The 15375-nt window shown below is 36.1% G+C and overlaps 1 protein-coding gene across 10 annotated transcripts in view; it reads right to left on the minus strand.

The window, feature by feature from the left end:
• Nucleotides 1–15375, minus strand: part of DMXL1 (Dmx like 1) — an 86285-nt gene that overhangs the window by 58149 nt on the left and 12761 nt on the right. For 9 of the 10 annotated variants that reach the window (XR_011323107.1, XR_011323106.1, XM_069775802.1 and 6 more), the window contains exons 3-8: nucleotides 10779–10856; nucleotides 8615–8693; nucleotides 7871–8003; nucleotides 5504–5570; nucleotides 2389–2558; nucleotides 715–904 (exon numbers count right to left, since the gene is read on the minus strand). Coding sequence is in view for 8 of the 10 variants with exons in the window: in XM_069775802.1 (XP_069631903.1) it covers nucleotides 715–904; nucleotides 2389–2558; nucleotides 5504–5570; nucleotides 7871–8003; nucleotides 8615–8693; nucleotides 10779–10856 (717 nt within the window). In the remaining 2 variants the exon portion in view is untranslated. Of the gene's footprint in view, nucleotides 1–714; nucleotides 905–2388; nucleotides 2559–5503; nucleotides 5571–7870; nucleotides 8004–8614; nucleotides 8694–10778; nucleotides 10857–13735; nucleotides 13797–15375 lie in introns of all 10 variants that reach the window. The other variant, XM_069775803.1, reaches the window with a different exon arrangement.

Consider the following 15375-nt stretch of genomic DNA (forward strand, 5'->3'; position numbering starts at 1 on the left):
TTCAGCCTGTCACACTTTTCATCTATGCCACATGTGCTAAGAAAGCACCATGAGCATGCTAAATACATCACTCCATTATGATAAAAGCACAATGCCCACATACCCTCTACACAGCTTTGTAGGAGAACACTAATGCTTCACCCTCCCCCTGCTTCCCTTTGGTTAGAAAACACTAACTGGTAAGGATCATTTGCCTTAGAGATACAGCTTACAAGCAGTCTGTTCTACTTGAAGACTACAGCACAAAGGCAACAAAGGCTATCTTTCCTCCCTCCATACCATCGCTGTTTTTCCAGTTGCAGAAGCCAGAGAACATCCCGTAACTTCAGAGGTAACAAGTGAGCCCCTACCATACATTTTAAGGCAGCATCATGAGTGCGTTTCACATAACCTACATACGGTATGTGCTCCATGCTGTTCCTAGCTCTTTGAGCTAGATACTGCAAAGCACTTAGCTTCAGTCACCAGCGCAAAACAGGCAGTAGCGATGTAAGAACAGTGTGTGTTCTAATGTGAAAGCTCAGTAGGACAGCTACCAGCTTAGCCTTCCTAAGGAAGATTTCAAATAAATTCACTCTTTTATAACATTTTATGCATGTCTATGGTATATAGGATTTCAGCTTATGATACATGTTCAAGTTACTAATTACAATCCTGTCTAAAATTACATGTGTGTACATGTGTTTATTCTCACTGTTCAATTTCACTTCTTACCTCTAAAGCATTTTGCACTTTCTCCTTACTTGAAGTATTTCTCTTGAAGTTATTTGTGAAGTTCACTGCTTCACTCCAATTGTTGTATCCTCCACCATACAACAGACTGTCATTGGGTAACAAAGTCTCTGCCCAGAGACGACAAACATTATCCTTACAGCAAGTCAGGAGTACATTGCAGACAGCACCACTAATGAAAGAAAATTTAAGGTGTGAAGAAGCTGCTTACCATCACATAGCATCAAAATAGAGCAAGTTTTGCATTATCAGTTTTCAGAATTGCACCAACTAACTTAAAGATACTAACGAAAGAAAAATTCAACAATACATTCTTAGGAAAACAAATTATGTATGAAAGGCTTTCATATTTATTCAAGTATCTGAAAAATAAATTACCTCAAACTTCATTACACAACTGTGCAACAACTAATCACGGATTTCAATTTACAGAATTAGTCATAGCTGGAAAAGCAAAATTTAGGGTTTTGTTTTTAAAGTCCTTCACATAAAAAGCTAATCGTACTTTGGATACCTGTTCTCAATTCCCCAGATCCTACTGCTATATAGCACACACAAAATTATATATCCAAAACAGAGAAACCAAGGTAAAACCAGGAATACAACAGCCAATTTAAAACCACAAAGTTTTCTTAATACTATTTTTCCAAATGCAATTTGTGCTACATATTTATCAAAACAATCCAATTAACCTGAACTAGGCATTGAGGAAAAAAAAAAACAACTATGCAGATCATCAGGTTTCCACTTCATGTAAGTTCACAATTTAGTTTTAGCTAAGACTCGAAAACTATATGGATCATGACTGGACTGTCCAGCAGCAAGCTCCCTTAGGCATCACAGAGTACACTGATTTTCAAAACTGATTTAAGGACTACAGTAATGGCATTATGAAGAGATTTCTACTTAAAGATTGGTATAAAAGACTGCTCAAACTTGCTCAAACACACAAAGGTATGCAGAATTCAAGTGGCTACTATTTGGAATAATATAGCAAAAAGATGGTTACAGGGCACAAAATTGCTAACAGTACTTCAGTTTGAGATTGCATTTACTGGTGAAAAATAGGGACATTTCATCTAGGAATCATCAGAACACACACACAAAAAATCAAACTCAGAATATCAATTCCAAATGATCATTTTAATTCAATTTCCAGATACTGTTTCTGACAGAGGTCTAGTTTTGTACTAGATAGAGAAATAAATTCAAAACACACAGAAATATTTGAATGTTTGAGAAAGATAACAAAGTGACAGGACTTTTGAAGTGCTCTGATTCCATTAGGACAGAAAGCGGAACAAACTGGGATCAAATGCATGAATGGTCATTTAAGAGTGCAATAAAAGGATGCAAAGAGAGATAATTTTGCAAGAGCTGATTTTATATTTAGTCCAATCTCTAAGCCAGTCTGTGGTATCCCTTTCTATCTTCCCAGTTCCTTCCCAGGTAATAGGGTGTTTACCATTCCCTCAAGAACTTCAATGTGAAGGAATTACATGAACACACACAAACAATATACAAGGTGTGCAAACTCAATCATTTACTGAAGTAAACTGTATCACTTGTGTGACTGTTGACCGCACAGCTGGGAAGACTATGCAGTTTGGGGTTTTTGGGCCACTTTACAATCCTCAGGTTATTAGAACTACTGACCGTGGCATGAATTTACTGGTCTTCCTCCATGAAAATGCATTTACTGATCGAGGATGAGCCAAATAAACAAATGAAAAATCAACTTCTTGTTTTTCTGAACTTGCACCAGGTGGTGTTATGGCTGATCGCCAACTGTCTGTATTGTACCACACTTTCACAAGACAATCATCCTGGAGAAAGAAAAAAAAAACAGTAAATAAGACTACTTTGCATAAGAATATGATGCACTTCATACATCTCTGGGTTTTCATTTTTCTGTTAAGTAAAATACTTTTCTGATGACAGAAAACCAGTTCAGTAAATAGAACTTCAAAACCTGATCTTAAAGAAAACACAGTAGCAGAGCCTCCTTTTAATCTCTCTTGCCATTACTAACTTGTATTTAATTTTGCTCCTTCTGTTTAGCTGCCAGTTTTTAACAAAAAATGCAAGCTGTACTGAAAATGCAAGCTGTACTGGCTTGAGCTGGTATTCAAATGTTAATACAACTAATTGTGCTTTGACAGAAAAGCCCCAACCCTACTCACAAATTTAAGTGTTAGGAATACAAACAAAGGTCAACGATGACATCTCAAAAATCAAGCTCAGTACTGCTCAGCCTGCTTTTCTTAGATATACACATAAATAAATTGAAAAAATCATGTTCCTAATGTCCTTGTCCTTATGCCTTTAAGAACCAGATAAATTAATCTGGATCTAGATTTGCAGTTGATGATCAACTATTAAATATGAATGGTACTGAAATATTGTATTCACCTTGGTGTGCTTAACAAGACCCTACTGGGGGGAAGTGGAGGCGTTTTACTGACCAGCATCTTCTGTCATAAAAAATTAAACAAAGAAAAAAGACACAGAAACAAAGATGCATTTTTAAAGATTCTGCAGGCAGGTAATTAACTTATTCACTTATGATAAGAAATCCATTATTAATTTTCCTACTTAGTAATTTTACCTACTTATTCCTACTTAGTAATTGTGCTTTGCATGAGTTTATAACATAACACAGCAGGATATAAAGACATTCCAGTCAAAAACTGCAAGGATATTACCCCTAGGGAACCTATTTGCAGATTAATTTATTTTTCCACAATTCAATCATATTATAACATTAGAATCCATTAAAACTTGACTTTTAAAATAAATATTACCTCCTACCCATAAAAAAGTAAAATACATATAGTATGTATGGCCAAAAACAACAAAATACTTTTTTTTTTTAAACCTGTACTTGAACAATTTTATAGGTAATAGTTATCTTAAACATGAGTGCAATAACTCTCCTTTCAGCCACTAAATGGCTAAAGACATCACAGAACATACAACAAGTAATATGACATCCCAAATAAGCAAAACAGGCATGGAGCATGAAAACTTGTTGGTTTGTTATTATACAGAGTACAGTTTATCATGAAGAAAGTCTAGTATTTCACTTCACGTGTTGGAAACTAGTCAACTGGAATGTAGTTTACCTAGAAAAAGAAATCTAGATTATTTTACAGATTTGTTACACCTTTGTCTCTTCCTTAAAGATAGCAAATGCCTTAAAAGTTAGTCTTCCGAGCAAGCACAATGATCTGAAACAGCAAGCTTTAGAGGAAAAAGCAAACACCCACAACTAAGCAAAATGTCTGTCACTCATCTGATCTTGATGCGTACAACTGAATCAAAAAATGTGCATGACAACTATCTTTTAAAAGCAAGACTTATTTGCAGACTGCACCGTTCTTGAATCTTTGTGCTTCAAGCATTATAATCCAAACAGCAACAGCAAAGTTCCACATACTACTACTAAATCAAACACTGTTGTAACCAACTGTTATGTGTACATACTAATTTTTCATTCATTCTTCCAAGACAGAGTAGACCAAACTGTACAACTGTCTTTCATTCTTAAGTCTGAAATTCGTTCTGTCAGGATAATACTGCTCTGGATTTCTGGATTCTGTGACACTTAAACCAGGGTTTCATTAATCTCAGCAATTGCGTCATCTCAATTAACCTTACATGCTGTCATTTTGTTTCCTTTTTAATAATTCTGCAGTCTCTGCTAAATTCTTTTGTTGGTAGCACAAATTTGATGCCTACTTGCATCTGTTAATCTGTGTTAAAACTGCTTATACTTTTAAGTTTTCTGTTTCTTTTTTTAAAAACAGTAGTCTGAAAACATTTTTTTTTTTCCTCCATTATCTACTCTGACAGTTCCATAAATTCTCACAAGATGGGTCTGGACATTCTTACTGGACCTTTCTGACCAATGTCAATGTGACTCTCCCCTCAAAGACAACAATATTATTTGCAGAAAACAACTACTCCCTTAAAATCCCTTAGAAGTAATATAAATTCTCATATGGATTTGTCACACTTTTTCACTGGATCCTCTACATTATCTTGATTTTTTTTTCTGCTTTGACTTATTTGGATATTATTCTCTTACAAAACCAGAACAACAAGTTTTGTAGTATAAATAAAAGATAAGTGTTTCAGGAAGTGAAAAGATATGACAGTGACATTTTGCCTTTTTTTTTTGTTTGTTTATTTTGCCAAGCGGTTTTATTGCTTTTGCTGATAAACCACTCAATGCTGGGCACACAGAACTAATCCGTAAAATTAGCCACAAACACTGACATTAACTATGTGCAAAAATACTTGTGGAGGAGAATGTGAATTCTCTTCTATGTACACAAACAGGCATACAGATAAGTTTACACAAAAAGTTAAAAGAGATATTGTTGATTAATGGTGTCATGATAATAGTGAAATACTGAATATATTTCCTCACTAGAAGAATATCCAGCAGTAAGCTCATCCACAGATCTCCCCAATTCCCTGAAACTCTTCTCTTTCTAATGTCTTATAATTTGGCACTGATTGAAAATAGGTATTTTAAAACTGTAAGCAGTGAGTATTTGTTGGGTGTGCGTGTCCCCCAAACTACCTTTTTCACAAATTCCTATTTACTAAAATTTAAAGATGCATAGAGGGATTACTGGAAATACTATGCAAAAAAATTTTTAAAAATTCAAAAGTTTTTTTTTTAAATGTGTGGTTTGGTTTTGTTTGTTTACTTTAATAGCTTATCTGAATTAGTATAAAACAACTAGAAAAAAACACTTACCTTTCCAGCAGTAGCAAAAAACTCCCCATCTGGTGAGAATTTCATTAAACAAACTTGAGAAGCAGTTCTATGAAACAGACAATTAAAAATAGAAAATAAGTTTTAAGAACCTTTTAAGAACTCTAAACAGTTTTTCCCCTTGAACTCACAAAAGTGATTTAACTCCTATATGCAAGTGTCCATTGTATTGTGTGAAACAACTTAAGCTTTAACAAAGTCCAGAAGGACTAGGAGGTAAACTTGCGTGCAACCCATGGCTGCGTTCACACGGGAAAAACTGAAAACCAAAAAGCTGTAGCTGAGGGTGCTACAATATCCAATATTCCAAAATACCGTAAGAGAAAACCAGCTGCAAACAGATTAAACTGTATGCAGAAATGCTCTACTTCCACTTTACAATCATTTGGATTTCAAATTGATTTCTGCTGTCCCATATTATCTTCCAGCTTATCTGAAAGACACCTCCATTTCTCATACTTCCTACAGTTGTAACTCAAGAAAACAAAAAGGGGTAAAAAGAGTTATGTAGTTAAGAAGTATCTGAAACTAGTTTTTACAGTAATGGTCACGCTGGTAAAAGATGCCACACCAAAATAATCTAAATCTAAATATGTGGTTCATTTTTGTTGTGTTTTACTTTCATTGTAAATACAAATAAATGAGCTGCTTTTGCAGGTTTTGAAGCACCAAGCTATTGCCTAAGTGACAGGCTTATTAGTGGCAAAAAGAAAATAGAAGAATTTAATTGTGCAGCACAAGTACAGCGTACATTTTCATCTTGAATTTATTAGACATATATAACAAGTTGTAAGGCCTTTCAGGAATAATTCAGTTAGCCATCAGATCAACAAAAGCATGATGCATTTAGTGTGTGCAGTAACAACAGAAAGTCAATTAAAAAAGCCATGCATCAAAGAAAGTAAATTTCCACCCAGGTTTAAGCAACACTCCTAGTATGGCCAATATGAAGACATTTGGGAATGTGCCCTTTGGACGTGAAAAACTATTCTGGCAAAGGATAGTACTGCAAGATAGCTATCTTGGAAACTTCTCCTTAAGAAAAGCCTATTCTAAATCTAACTGAAGTACCAATGCCAGAAGAGACACAGGCATGAAAGGTGAACTGGCAAAGCAAGTTCTGTTGACCCCATTCCAGAACCTACTAGTTCAAAGTACACAACTCTAAGCTCTCTGTCCTCCACAAAAGAGTTTAAAGAGGCAAACAGGTGCAGAGCTATGAAGACTTCTGCAAGGTTTATGATACAAATGGAAAACATATTATGAAGGGACAGAGGAAAAGCAGTATCTGTATGATCTTGACTACTGTTACCACAACCCCATATTCTAAAACCATACCCACAGCCTAGTGCCTACAGGCTGACTCCTCCTCTTATTAGGCTGAGAGATGAGGGTCCAAAGGTGTCCCAATAAATCGAGTAAGTCCTCAACTTCTTGTATTCAAAGGAAAGTTTTTCACTTGTCATTTGGATGGTCTTGGGATTTTAAACACATCCTTGATAAAAGTTAGAGAGTACACAGAAAAAGGAACAACTGAAGGGTTTAAAAAAGGATTTTTTCAGGTATATCCAGGGAACTACCCAACCAATGCTAACTGCTTCATAAAGAATGATTTCAGGTGGGTATCTCCAGCCAGCCACTTCAGGAGACTTCTTTAAGGAGACTGCCATATGGTTTACTGGTCCCAAGTGAACAGTGCACTTGATGTATTAGAAAACTCTTCCTATGGCAGGAAGGACAGTGCTTTAAGTTGTCTTACAAACTGAAGTACTAAACTAAAACTCTTCTGAATGTACCAATACACAAAGACTAAAATCAACATGAATACATGAAGAGCATTCAGAGATGCAGTAAAAGAAAATGTATCCATCTTTGCATGAGTGTTCTAAATATCCAGAATAAACACAGAAAAAACTAAAAGGTATGTGAAAGGGGGGAGGTGTGTGAGAAGGAAAGAAAGGTAGAGTACATTGGACATAGAAGGAAGTTTATTTTAAACAGTCCTGCAAGCACAATAATTTTCAAATATGTAATATACATATCTTACTTCTTGTACAAGTCTACTGGGAAAGTCTCAACAGCAGCCTTCCCTCAGTATTCTACTAGTGTTCAATATAATTGAAGAACTGCCTAAGAACATGAACTGCCCTAAAACCAGTTACACCTGATCTTGTAGGAAGAAAGAAATATCACATATTCAAGGGAAATATGATTCAAGTTTATCACTTTATAAATTTTATTGGTATGTAACAGCACACAGGATTTCACTGAACTACACCAAGTATTTCATCTGAAAGCTACAAATCAGCAAGAGAAAAGGAATTACTTGTCTTTAAACGAGTTTCTTACTTGCATTGCCAGATACATTTCCATTCTCCAAGTCCAACATCTGTTCTTTCAGTATTGTCATTGTCAGAAGGGTTTTCCAAAGGAACATTGGACCAAAGCTGAAGACAACTGGAACCAGTCAAAAGGCGAGTGCCTAAAACAAATATTTATAACAATATAACTACAAAACAAGCAGCAAACTATAGATTTCTATGAAGTGAGAGAAAAAAACAGTTTTGCAAAGCTGAAACTGCAGAACAAAATATTCCAGGTATTATCTTAACACTTTTTCTACAGCAAAGTTATTATAATAGCAGCGTGCCTTTTACACATTCCCCTACACAGATACAGATTGGGTCAATCTTGCAAGAAGATACTCTCATATATAAGACATTTTGATTTAGGTATCTACAGTTCAAATTGTGAAAATTAATCAAATTTGCAAGGTGATTATTCTCTAAAAGAAACACCTAGAGCTACTGTAGACATACCTTTTTCACAACAAATACTTACCATTTAAGCCATGTTTTTAAACATTAGATACTGCTGAGATTAGGATAATTGAGTAAGACCATACAGATGCACCTAATATTTTGGTTGTACTGTAACAAGTGACAAAAAGTATATTTCACTCCACTTCAGTGCTGTCTAATATGCTAGGACAAAACAAAAGTCTTTTCCTTGTCCTCAAAGAACAGTGAAATTTAAACAAAAAATTAGTTGTGGTATCAAAATAGATAGGCGCTTCTTTTATTCTATTCTTACCTGTGGGATCCCACGTTAGATTATGTGCTATGGCTTCCAGTAAGATTTGAGCATTCTTCTGCCATTGATAATGTAATGTCTGAAATTTTAAGTATTCATAAACATTAACATGAAAATGCTTCCTTCCCCTCCCTTCCCATTTTATAATAGAAATAGTACATCTTCATTGCACACTCCAACTTTTATGAAGGATGTGTGTAAACAAAATTACTGCTTATCTAATAAAAATTGATTCATTCTGATTTTTAAGCAAAATAGCTTTCCATTAATCTGACCATACAAATAGAAGTTTCGAACTTGTTATTTTAAAAATATAGTTTGCAAAAAATTCAGTACATAAAATCATCATTAGAATCTGAGATATTTTGAAAGGGAAGTCTGATTTTCTTTTTGGAAAACAGAAGAGATATATAAAAATGAAATACACTAGATGCATCTGTTGTTTGGTATCAGTAGTATTGCTGAATTAAAGGATTTCAATAAGGTCAAGATAACACTTATGACACTCCCCCTCCCCCCCTTTTTTTTAATATACAACAGGACAGTCAATTATCTTCCAATTTTGCATCATTACTTCACTGGAACAAGCTGAGGGTTAAATTCACAGAACACTTATCTGGTCTGTTTTCAGAATAGGTTACAAAGTTTTGATGCTTTGAATTATAAAAGAAACTGAAATCATTACTGGAAAATATTAAGAAAAAAAACCCTGTTGGCTCTTAATTCACAAAGACAGACATTTTTAAAGTAATCATCCCCCCTCCAAAAATATCAAACCAATAGGTGTGAAAGTTAAAATATAACAACTAAATCTTTGAAAAGTTTGGTAGAAAACAGCATGAAGTAACTGCAGATAAGGATTTAAATGAAATATTTCTGAAGCTGTTTTTTTCTTTTTTTTTTTTTCCTGAACATTCTAGTAAATAGAAGACAGACAATCTTGCAACAACCTAGATATGCTGGAAATTATTGCATAGAGGTTAACTGCAAGAATGAAGTAACAGAATATTTCTTCAATTATAAATATTTGAAAGCAAATCATGGGTGGAGACTGCTTCCTCTACTGCTGACAGTTACCACACTAACTTTGAAGTTTCAAATTAAGTGTACTGTTTACCAGCAGAGAAAAACATTCAGGATGGATTCAACATCTCCAATGATCAAAAAAGAGAGCAGTACTTCTAAAAAGCTCATATGAGCATAGGAAGTCATATTTCATCATTACTTTATTCCACTGCTTTCCAGTGGTATAAATTATTATATATATACACATATTCAATACCAGCTATTTAATTAATATATAAAATACCACTGGTTTACATATAAGGAAACATATAAGTGAGCTGGTTAGTATAAAGAAGGAAATCCACTATATGGCCATATAAACAACTCATTAATACAAATGGAGAGACCAAACCCCTGAAGAAGACGACGGAAGCTTCTTGAGCAATTGCTGTCAAACCTCTCATGTCGTCAAACTGACTTTAATTAGACTCTAATGCTTCTAATTATAAGAGTAATCCTCTCCATGTAAGCAGCGTGGTTAAAGAGCTTGCTGTTAATCATATTATTAGCCAGAAATTAAGATTCTGGCTGCCGATTCATTAAACCACTGTCACTGAAACTAAGCCATGCTATCAAGAGAATAAACATTGTTCTTATTCACTATCATAGCACTGAAGCATAAGCATTCAGTCAGATATTCTAAAAAAGCCATAGGCTTTTTGGAACTATTACAGATTTGACTAAGAGCATGCAGTTTTCATAAACCAAAGTCAAAATAAGAATTGTAAAACACATCAGGACGTTAAGGCTGCACAGGATGGTTCAAAAAGAAATTCCCATTACAATGGCTATACTTTTTGGAGAACAGGGATGCGCACAACTTTTTGGGTTCTGGAATATTTCAGTTATGAATTGTAGGGTTAGATAAATCAGTAACATGAAGCATTATAGTAAAACCTTTTTTTTTTTTTTTAAACCATTTTTAATAACATGTCTCTGCCCTCCTACCATTTTCACTTCTCAAGGACCACCTTATGTCTCAATTTTATTCTAGCATTAAAATATGACATCAAAGAAATCTTCAACTTTCAAGAAAACCAGAAGAATTAGTCAGGCTTTTTAACTGAGTAAATGAATTAAGGAGTGATGAATTACTTACATTACGATGACTGCTGTTCTGCTTCAAGAGGCTAACTGGCTCAAAGATACAAATCACCTTTCCGTAAGAAGCTGCAATCTAAAGCAGTTTATATTTATATGTACATAAACACACACAAAGAAGAAACAAGCTATAGAACAAACAAGAATGAGATGAAAATTGTTGATTCTACTTTTAATCCTCCTTGTAGATAAATTTGAAGCTCACGTCCATAGTCCCTTTCGATAACAGAAAAATGACATCTAGCAAAAATCATAAAGCAGACGTTGACAATAATAAAACCAAAATTCATTATTGACACATTAGTCCTGATAAACTACTGAGAGTACAGGTGGATATGAGCACTTTTTTTTTTTAATTAGATCTATTATCAACATTCTTTCCACATTAAATTAGGTAAACACTTAAAAGAGTCTGCAGAGTTCACATTCTCAGAAACGGAATCAACATTGGTTCGGGGTACTTTTGTGGACTTCCCTACCATGAGAACATGCTACATTATAAAAAGTTAATTCAGAACACTAAAGCTACACAAGCTGAACACCCAATGCAGAGAAATGAGGAACAGAAGAACTACTAAATGCTAACATAAAATACTTCAAAAGAAGTTGCAGTATGGTCAGCTTGAATTGGTATTTTTAAGTTTTATTCCATCAGTGGTATCAGCCACCCCTAACTTGCATTAAGACAAAATTAAGAGTATTTTATCTCAAGATATCTATATAAAAGCAAGTGTAAAAGACTTACGAAGAAGAGCCAAAACAAGCCAAACATATGTTAAAGACTTCAGGCAGAGAGCCTGAGAGTGCTATCACAAGGCAATGTTGCCTAAAGCTACTCTGAAATACAGATTTACAAATATGGAGTTTGCTTAGGTCATGCATAATGGACGTCCTGCATTCTGAAGTGATGCTTGATGTTAAAAGGAGCACATCTACAGTTCTGATATGCTGGAATAGTCAACTTCCTATTTCTGTGAAATTCTGGCTCAACGTTTAACACCATTAAAGTTGGAGTCACTTTATAAAATACATTTTGATTTCAGTACCAGCCACAATAGCTTTAAGGAAAAAACCACTGAACTGTCATACCCAAGTTGTTGTTATTTACAGATCTGTTAACTACAGACATACATGATCTGTACAAATGTACAGATCCATACAGATCTTAAAATCCATAGATCTGTAGCGTCAAGAGAAACCCTCTGCATTAAAAAGAGCAGATAGTCAAATAAATTTGTCACACTAAGAACCTAAACATCAGCCTGACCCAAAAATGCCATGAATAATTTTGTCCCTTGCAAAATGCCTGAAGAAACTTTTTCCTTACATCTCAGACTAATACTTGCTTTCCCTAATTCTCTAACTACGTCACTTACTCTTTTATTCTCATAATTCCATTCCACATACAAACAGCAAGAAGTTTATATAAATTTATATTGATTAGATTTTTCCTTCTCTTTTTTTCCAAGCATGGATGGTTCTTCCATTGTTTTTATAGTTTAGTGGGGTTTTAAGACAAACTAACATTAGCATGCCAAACAGCTAAACAAATAGCGTCCAGAGCAATTGCTACCCCCTCAAAGTTTCTACAGGCTTCCACAACAATACAGCCACTCAGATAAGTCCTCACGGAGCAGCACGCTGCCAAGAAGAGTAAGGCAAATTTGTACATTGAAGAATTTCCCAAACTACCAGAATAATCACCCCGACATCAGCCGAAGGTCTATTGTAGTCCCAAGTCCTGTCATTAGAAACACAATGTGCAGAGAAGCCTTACTGAGCTGCAAGAGAGGTTACAGTCATTCCTAATGATAGACAGTGGTAGTGAGTGCACCCTCAGCAAGTTTGCAGATAACACCAAGCTGAGCAGTGCAGTTGATTTGCTAGAGGGAAGCGATGCCTTCCAGGGGGACCTTGACAACCTTGGGGAGTGGGCACATGTGAACCTCATGAAGTTCAACATGGACAAGTGCAAGGTCCTGCACCTAGATCAGGGCAATCACCAGTATCAATACAGACTGAGTGACAAATGGAGCGAGAGCATCCCTGCAGAGAAGGACTTGCAGATACCGGTGGATGAAAAATTGGACATGAGCTGGCAATGTGCAGTTGCAGCCCAGAAAGCCAACCGTATCCTGGGCTACATCAAAAGAAGGGTGGCCAGTAAGGGTGAGGAAGGTGATTTGCACCCTCTAATTTATTCTCATGAGACCCCACCTGGAGTACTGCATCCAGCTCTGGGGCTCCCAGTACAACACAGACATGGACCTGTCTGAGCAGGTCCAGAGGAGGACCACAAAAGTGATCAGAGGGGTGGAACACCTCTCCTATGGAAAAAAAGGCTGTGAGAGTTGGCGTTGTTCAGCCTGGAGAAGAGCTCCAGGGAGATCTTACCGCACCCTTTCAATACTTAAACAGGACTAACAAGAAAGATGGAGAAGGAATAGTGGTTATAAACTAAAAAAGACAGTAGATTTAGATTAGATATAAGGAAGAAATTTTTTATGATGAGGATGGTGAGACACTGGAACAGGTTGCCAGAGAAGCTGTAGATGCCCCATCCCTGGAAAGATTCAATGTCAGGTTGGATGGGATTTTGAGCAACACAATCTGGCGGACGGTGTCCCTGCCCATGACAGGGGGCTTGGACTAGATCATCTTTAAAGGTCCCTTCCAACATAAACCATTCTACGACTATGTAAGTCTTGCACTGTCATAAGAATAAAGCATCAGAACTTGGGGCAACAATTTTTCCCATCCTCACCACTTCCTCAAAAGTGGGAATATCACTGGCAGCATCAGGTTCTCATTTTATGAAGTTTTAGTATAATCCAAATAGTTTCTTGATACAGTTATGTTTTTCCCCACCAGGCCTCCATATTGCACAGAAGTCCTCAACATTTTTCTCATTCATCAAAAGGTCGGTAACTCATTCTAAGTTACATTATCACTCACCACCAAACAGCAGAAAATAAAACAATCACAGTTCCTTTGAAAAGAACCCACAGATTGCCTACTGAAAAACAAACAAAACCACTCCACTTTAATATAGTTAATGAAATTATAAACATTGGATTCAAAACGGAGCTTTCATACTGAAAATAATCAGTACTTCTACTTAGAAAAGAAAAAGGTCTTATTTAAAAATGTCTTATTTAACAAAGTCACTGGTTTTACTTACCAATTTTCTACAAGTAACCTAGTAGCATGTAAACTAAATTAAATTTTTAATTAGTACCTAAATTTTTCTTTGACATAAGTAAAATAAGTTTGTTCCATAAAAAAACACTTGATATACTTTGTAACACTGCAGTCACCAGCAACCATGCAAGCAACTTTGATTAAACCTTTCAGATGATCTGAAGCTAGGACTATCTTCTGGCACTCTGTTAGATATTTATACAAGCCAAACCATGAAAACAATTAAAGTTTTGCCAGGTTATCTTTAAGAGTTTTGGCCTTAATTCTTGCGTTCACTGGAGGAAATGGAAAGAGGCTTGTAGCTTACATTGTGTGGGAGAAGATCAATTACTGTACCCACTTACAAATAAATTGTTGATTACCAAATTGCCTACAACCAGAGGCAAGAGACTGGATTCAGTGGCCTAAGATTAAATTGTCCTGTTTGTGAAACTAGTCCTTGCAAATCTACGGGAGACTTTTTTAAAAAAGGTTTATATACATACACATAGAAACACATGTAAATATAAACATGTACCTACATGCTTTCTTGGGATGATTAAAAATTCTCATCCATATTTCCCCCACCCCCCTCCCACCCCCCCCAATCTCAGGCTTGGAGACAGAAAATCAAGTTTACCTCCAAAACTAGACTAGGAAGAGAAAAGATGGTGCCATGTTCCCCCCACCCTTCAAAGCCAACGGAGAGGTGGGTCATACATGAACTTCTAAGCTGTTGCTACTTCAAAGCAGCTTCACAAGGCACTAGCTACCCAATAAACTAGAATTAGATTTAGGGGGCAAGAATGGAGAAAAATTTCAACACTTTACTTTCCTAACTAGAGAATAGCTCTTTTACAAACCAATTCTGTCATCCAAAGGGAGAATGAGGGAGATCCTTCAAAGAGATTAAAGGCTAGCTATTAGGGAGAAAACACTGGGTTTAAGTCCAGCTGGCAACAAAGCACCACATAGCAGCTAACTCACTCCTCCCCTGCAGTGAAAAACCTCATGAAAAGCTCATGCGTCAAGACAAGAACAGGGAGGGATCACTCATCAGTTACAGTCACAGGCAAAAACCAGACTCAACTTGGGGAGAAAAAACAAACAAAATCAATTTAATTTGTTACCAATCAAATCAGAGTAGGACAAGGAGGAATAAAACAAAACCTTAAAACACCTTCCCCCCACCCCGCCCTTCTTCCCAGCTCAACTCCAGTCCCAGTTTCCTCGACCTCCTCCCATCCTGAGCAGCACAGGAGGACGAGGAATAGGGGTTGGGGTCAGTTCATCACACCTTGTCTCTGCCACTCCTTCCTCCTCAGGGGAGGACTCCTCACTTGTCCCCTGCTCCAGCGTGGGGTCCCTCCCACAGGAGACAGTCCTCCAAGAACTGCTCCAGCGTGGGTCCTGTC

The sequence above is a fragment of the Haliaeetus albicilla genome, chromosome Z, assembly GCF_947461875.1.
Source record: "Haliaeetus albicilla chromosome Z, bHalAlb1.1, whole genome shotgun sequence".
Taxonomy (NCBI): Eukaryota; Metazoa; Chordata; class Aves; order Accipitriformes; family Accipitridae; genus Haliaeetus; species Haliaeetus albicilla.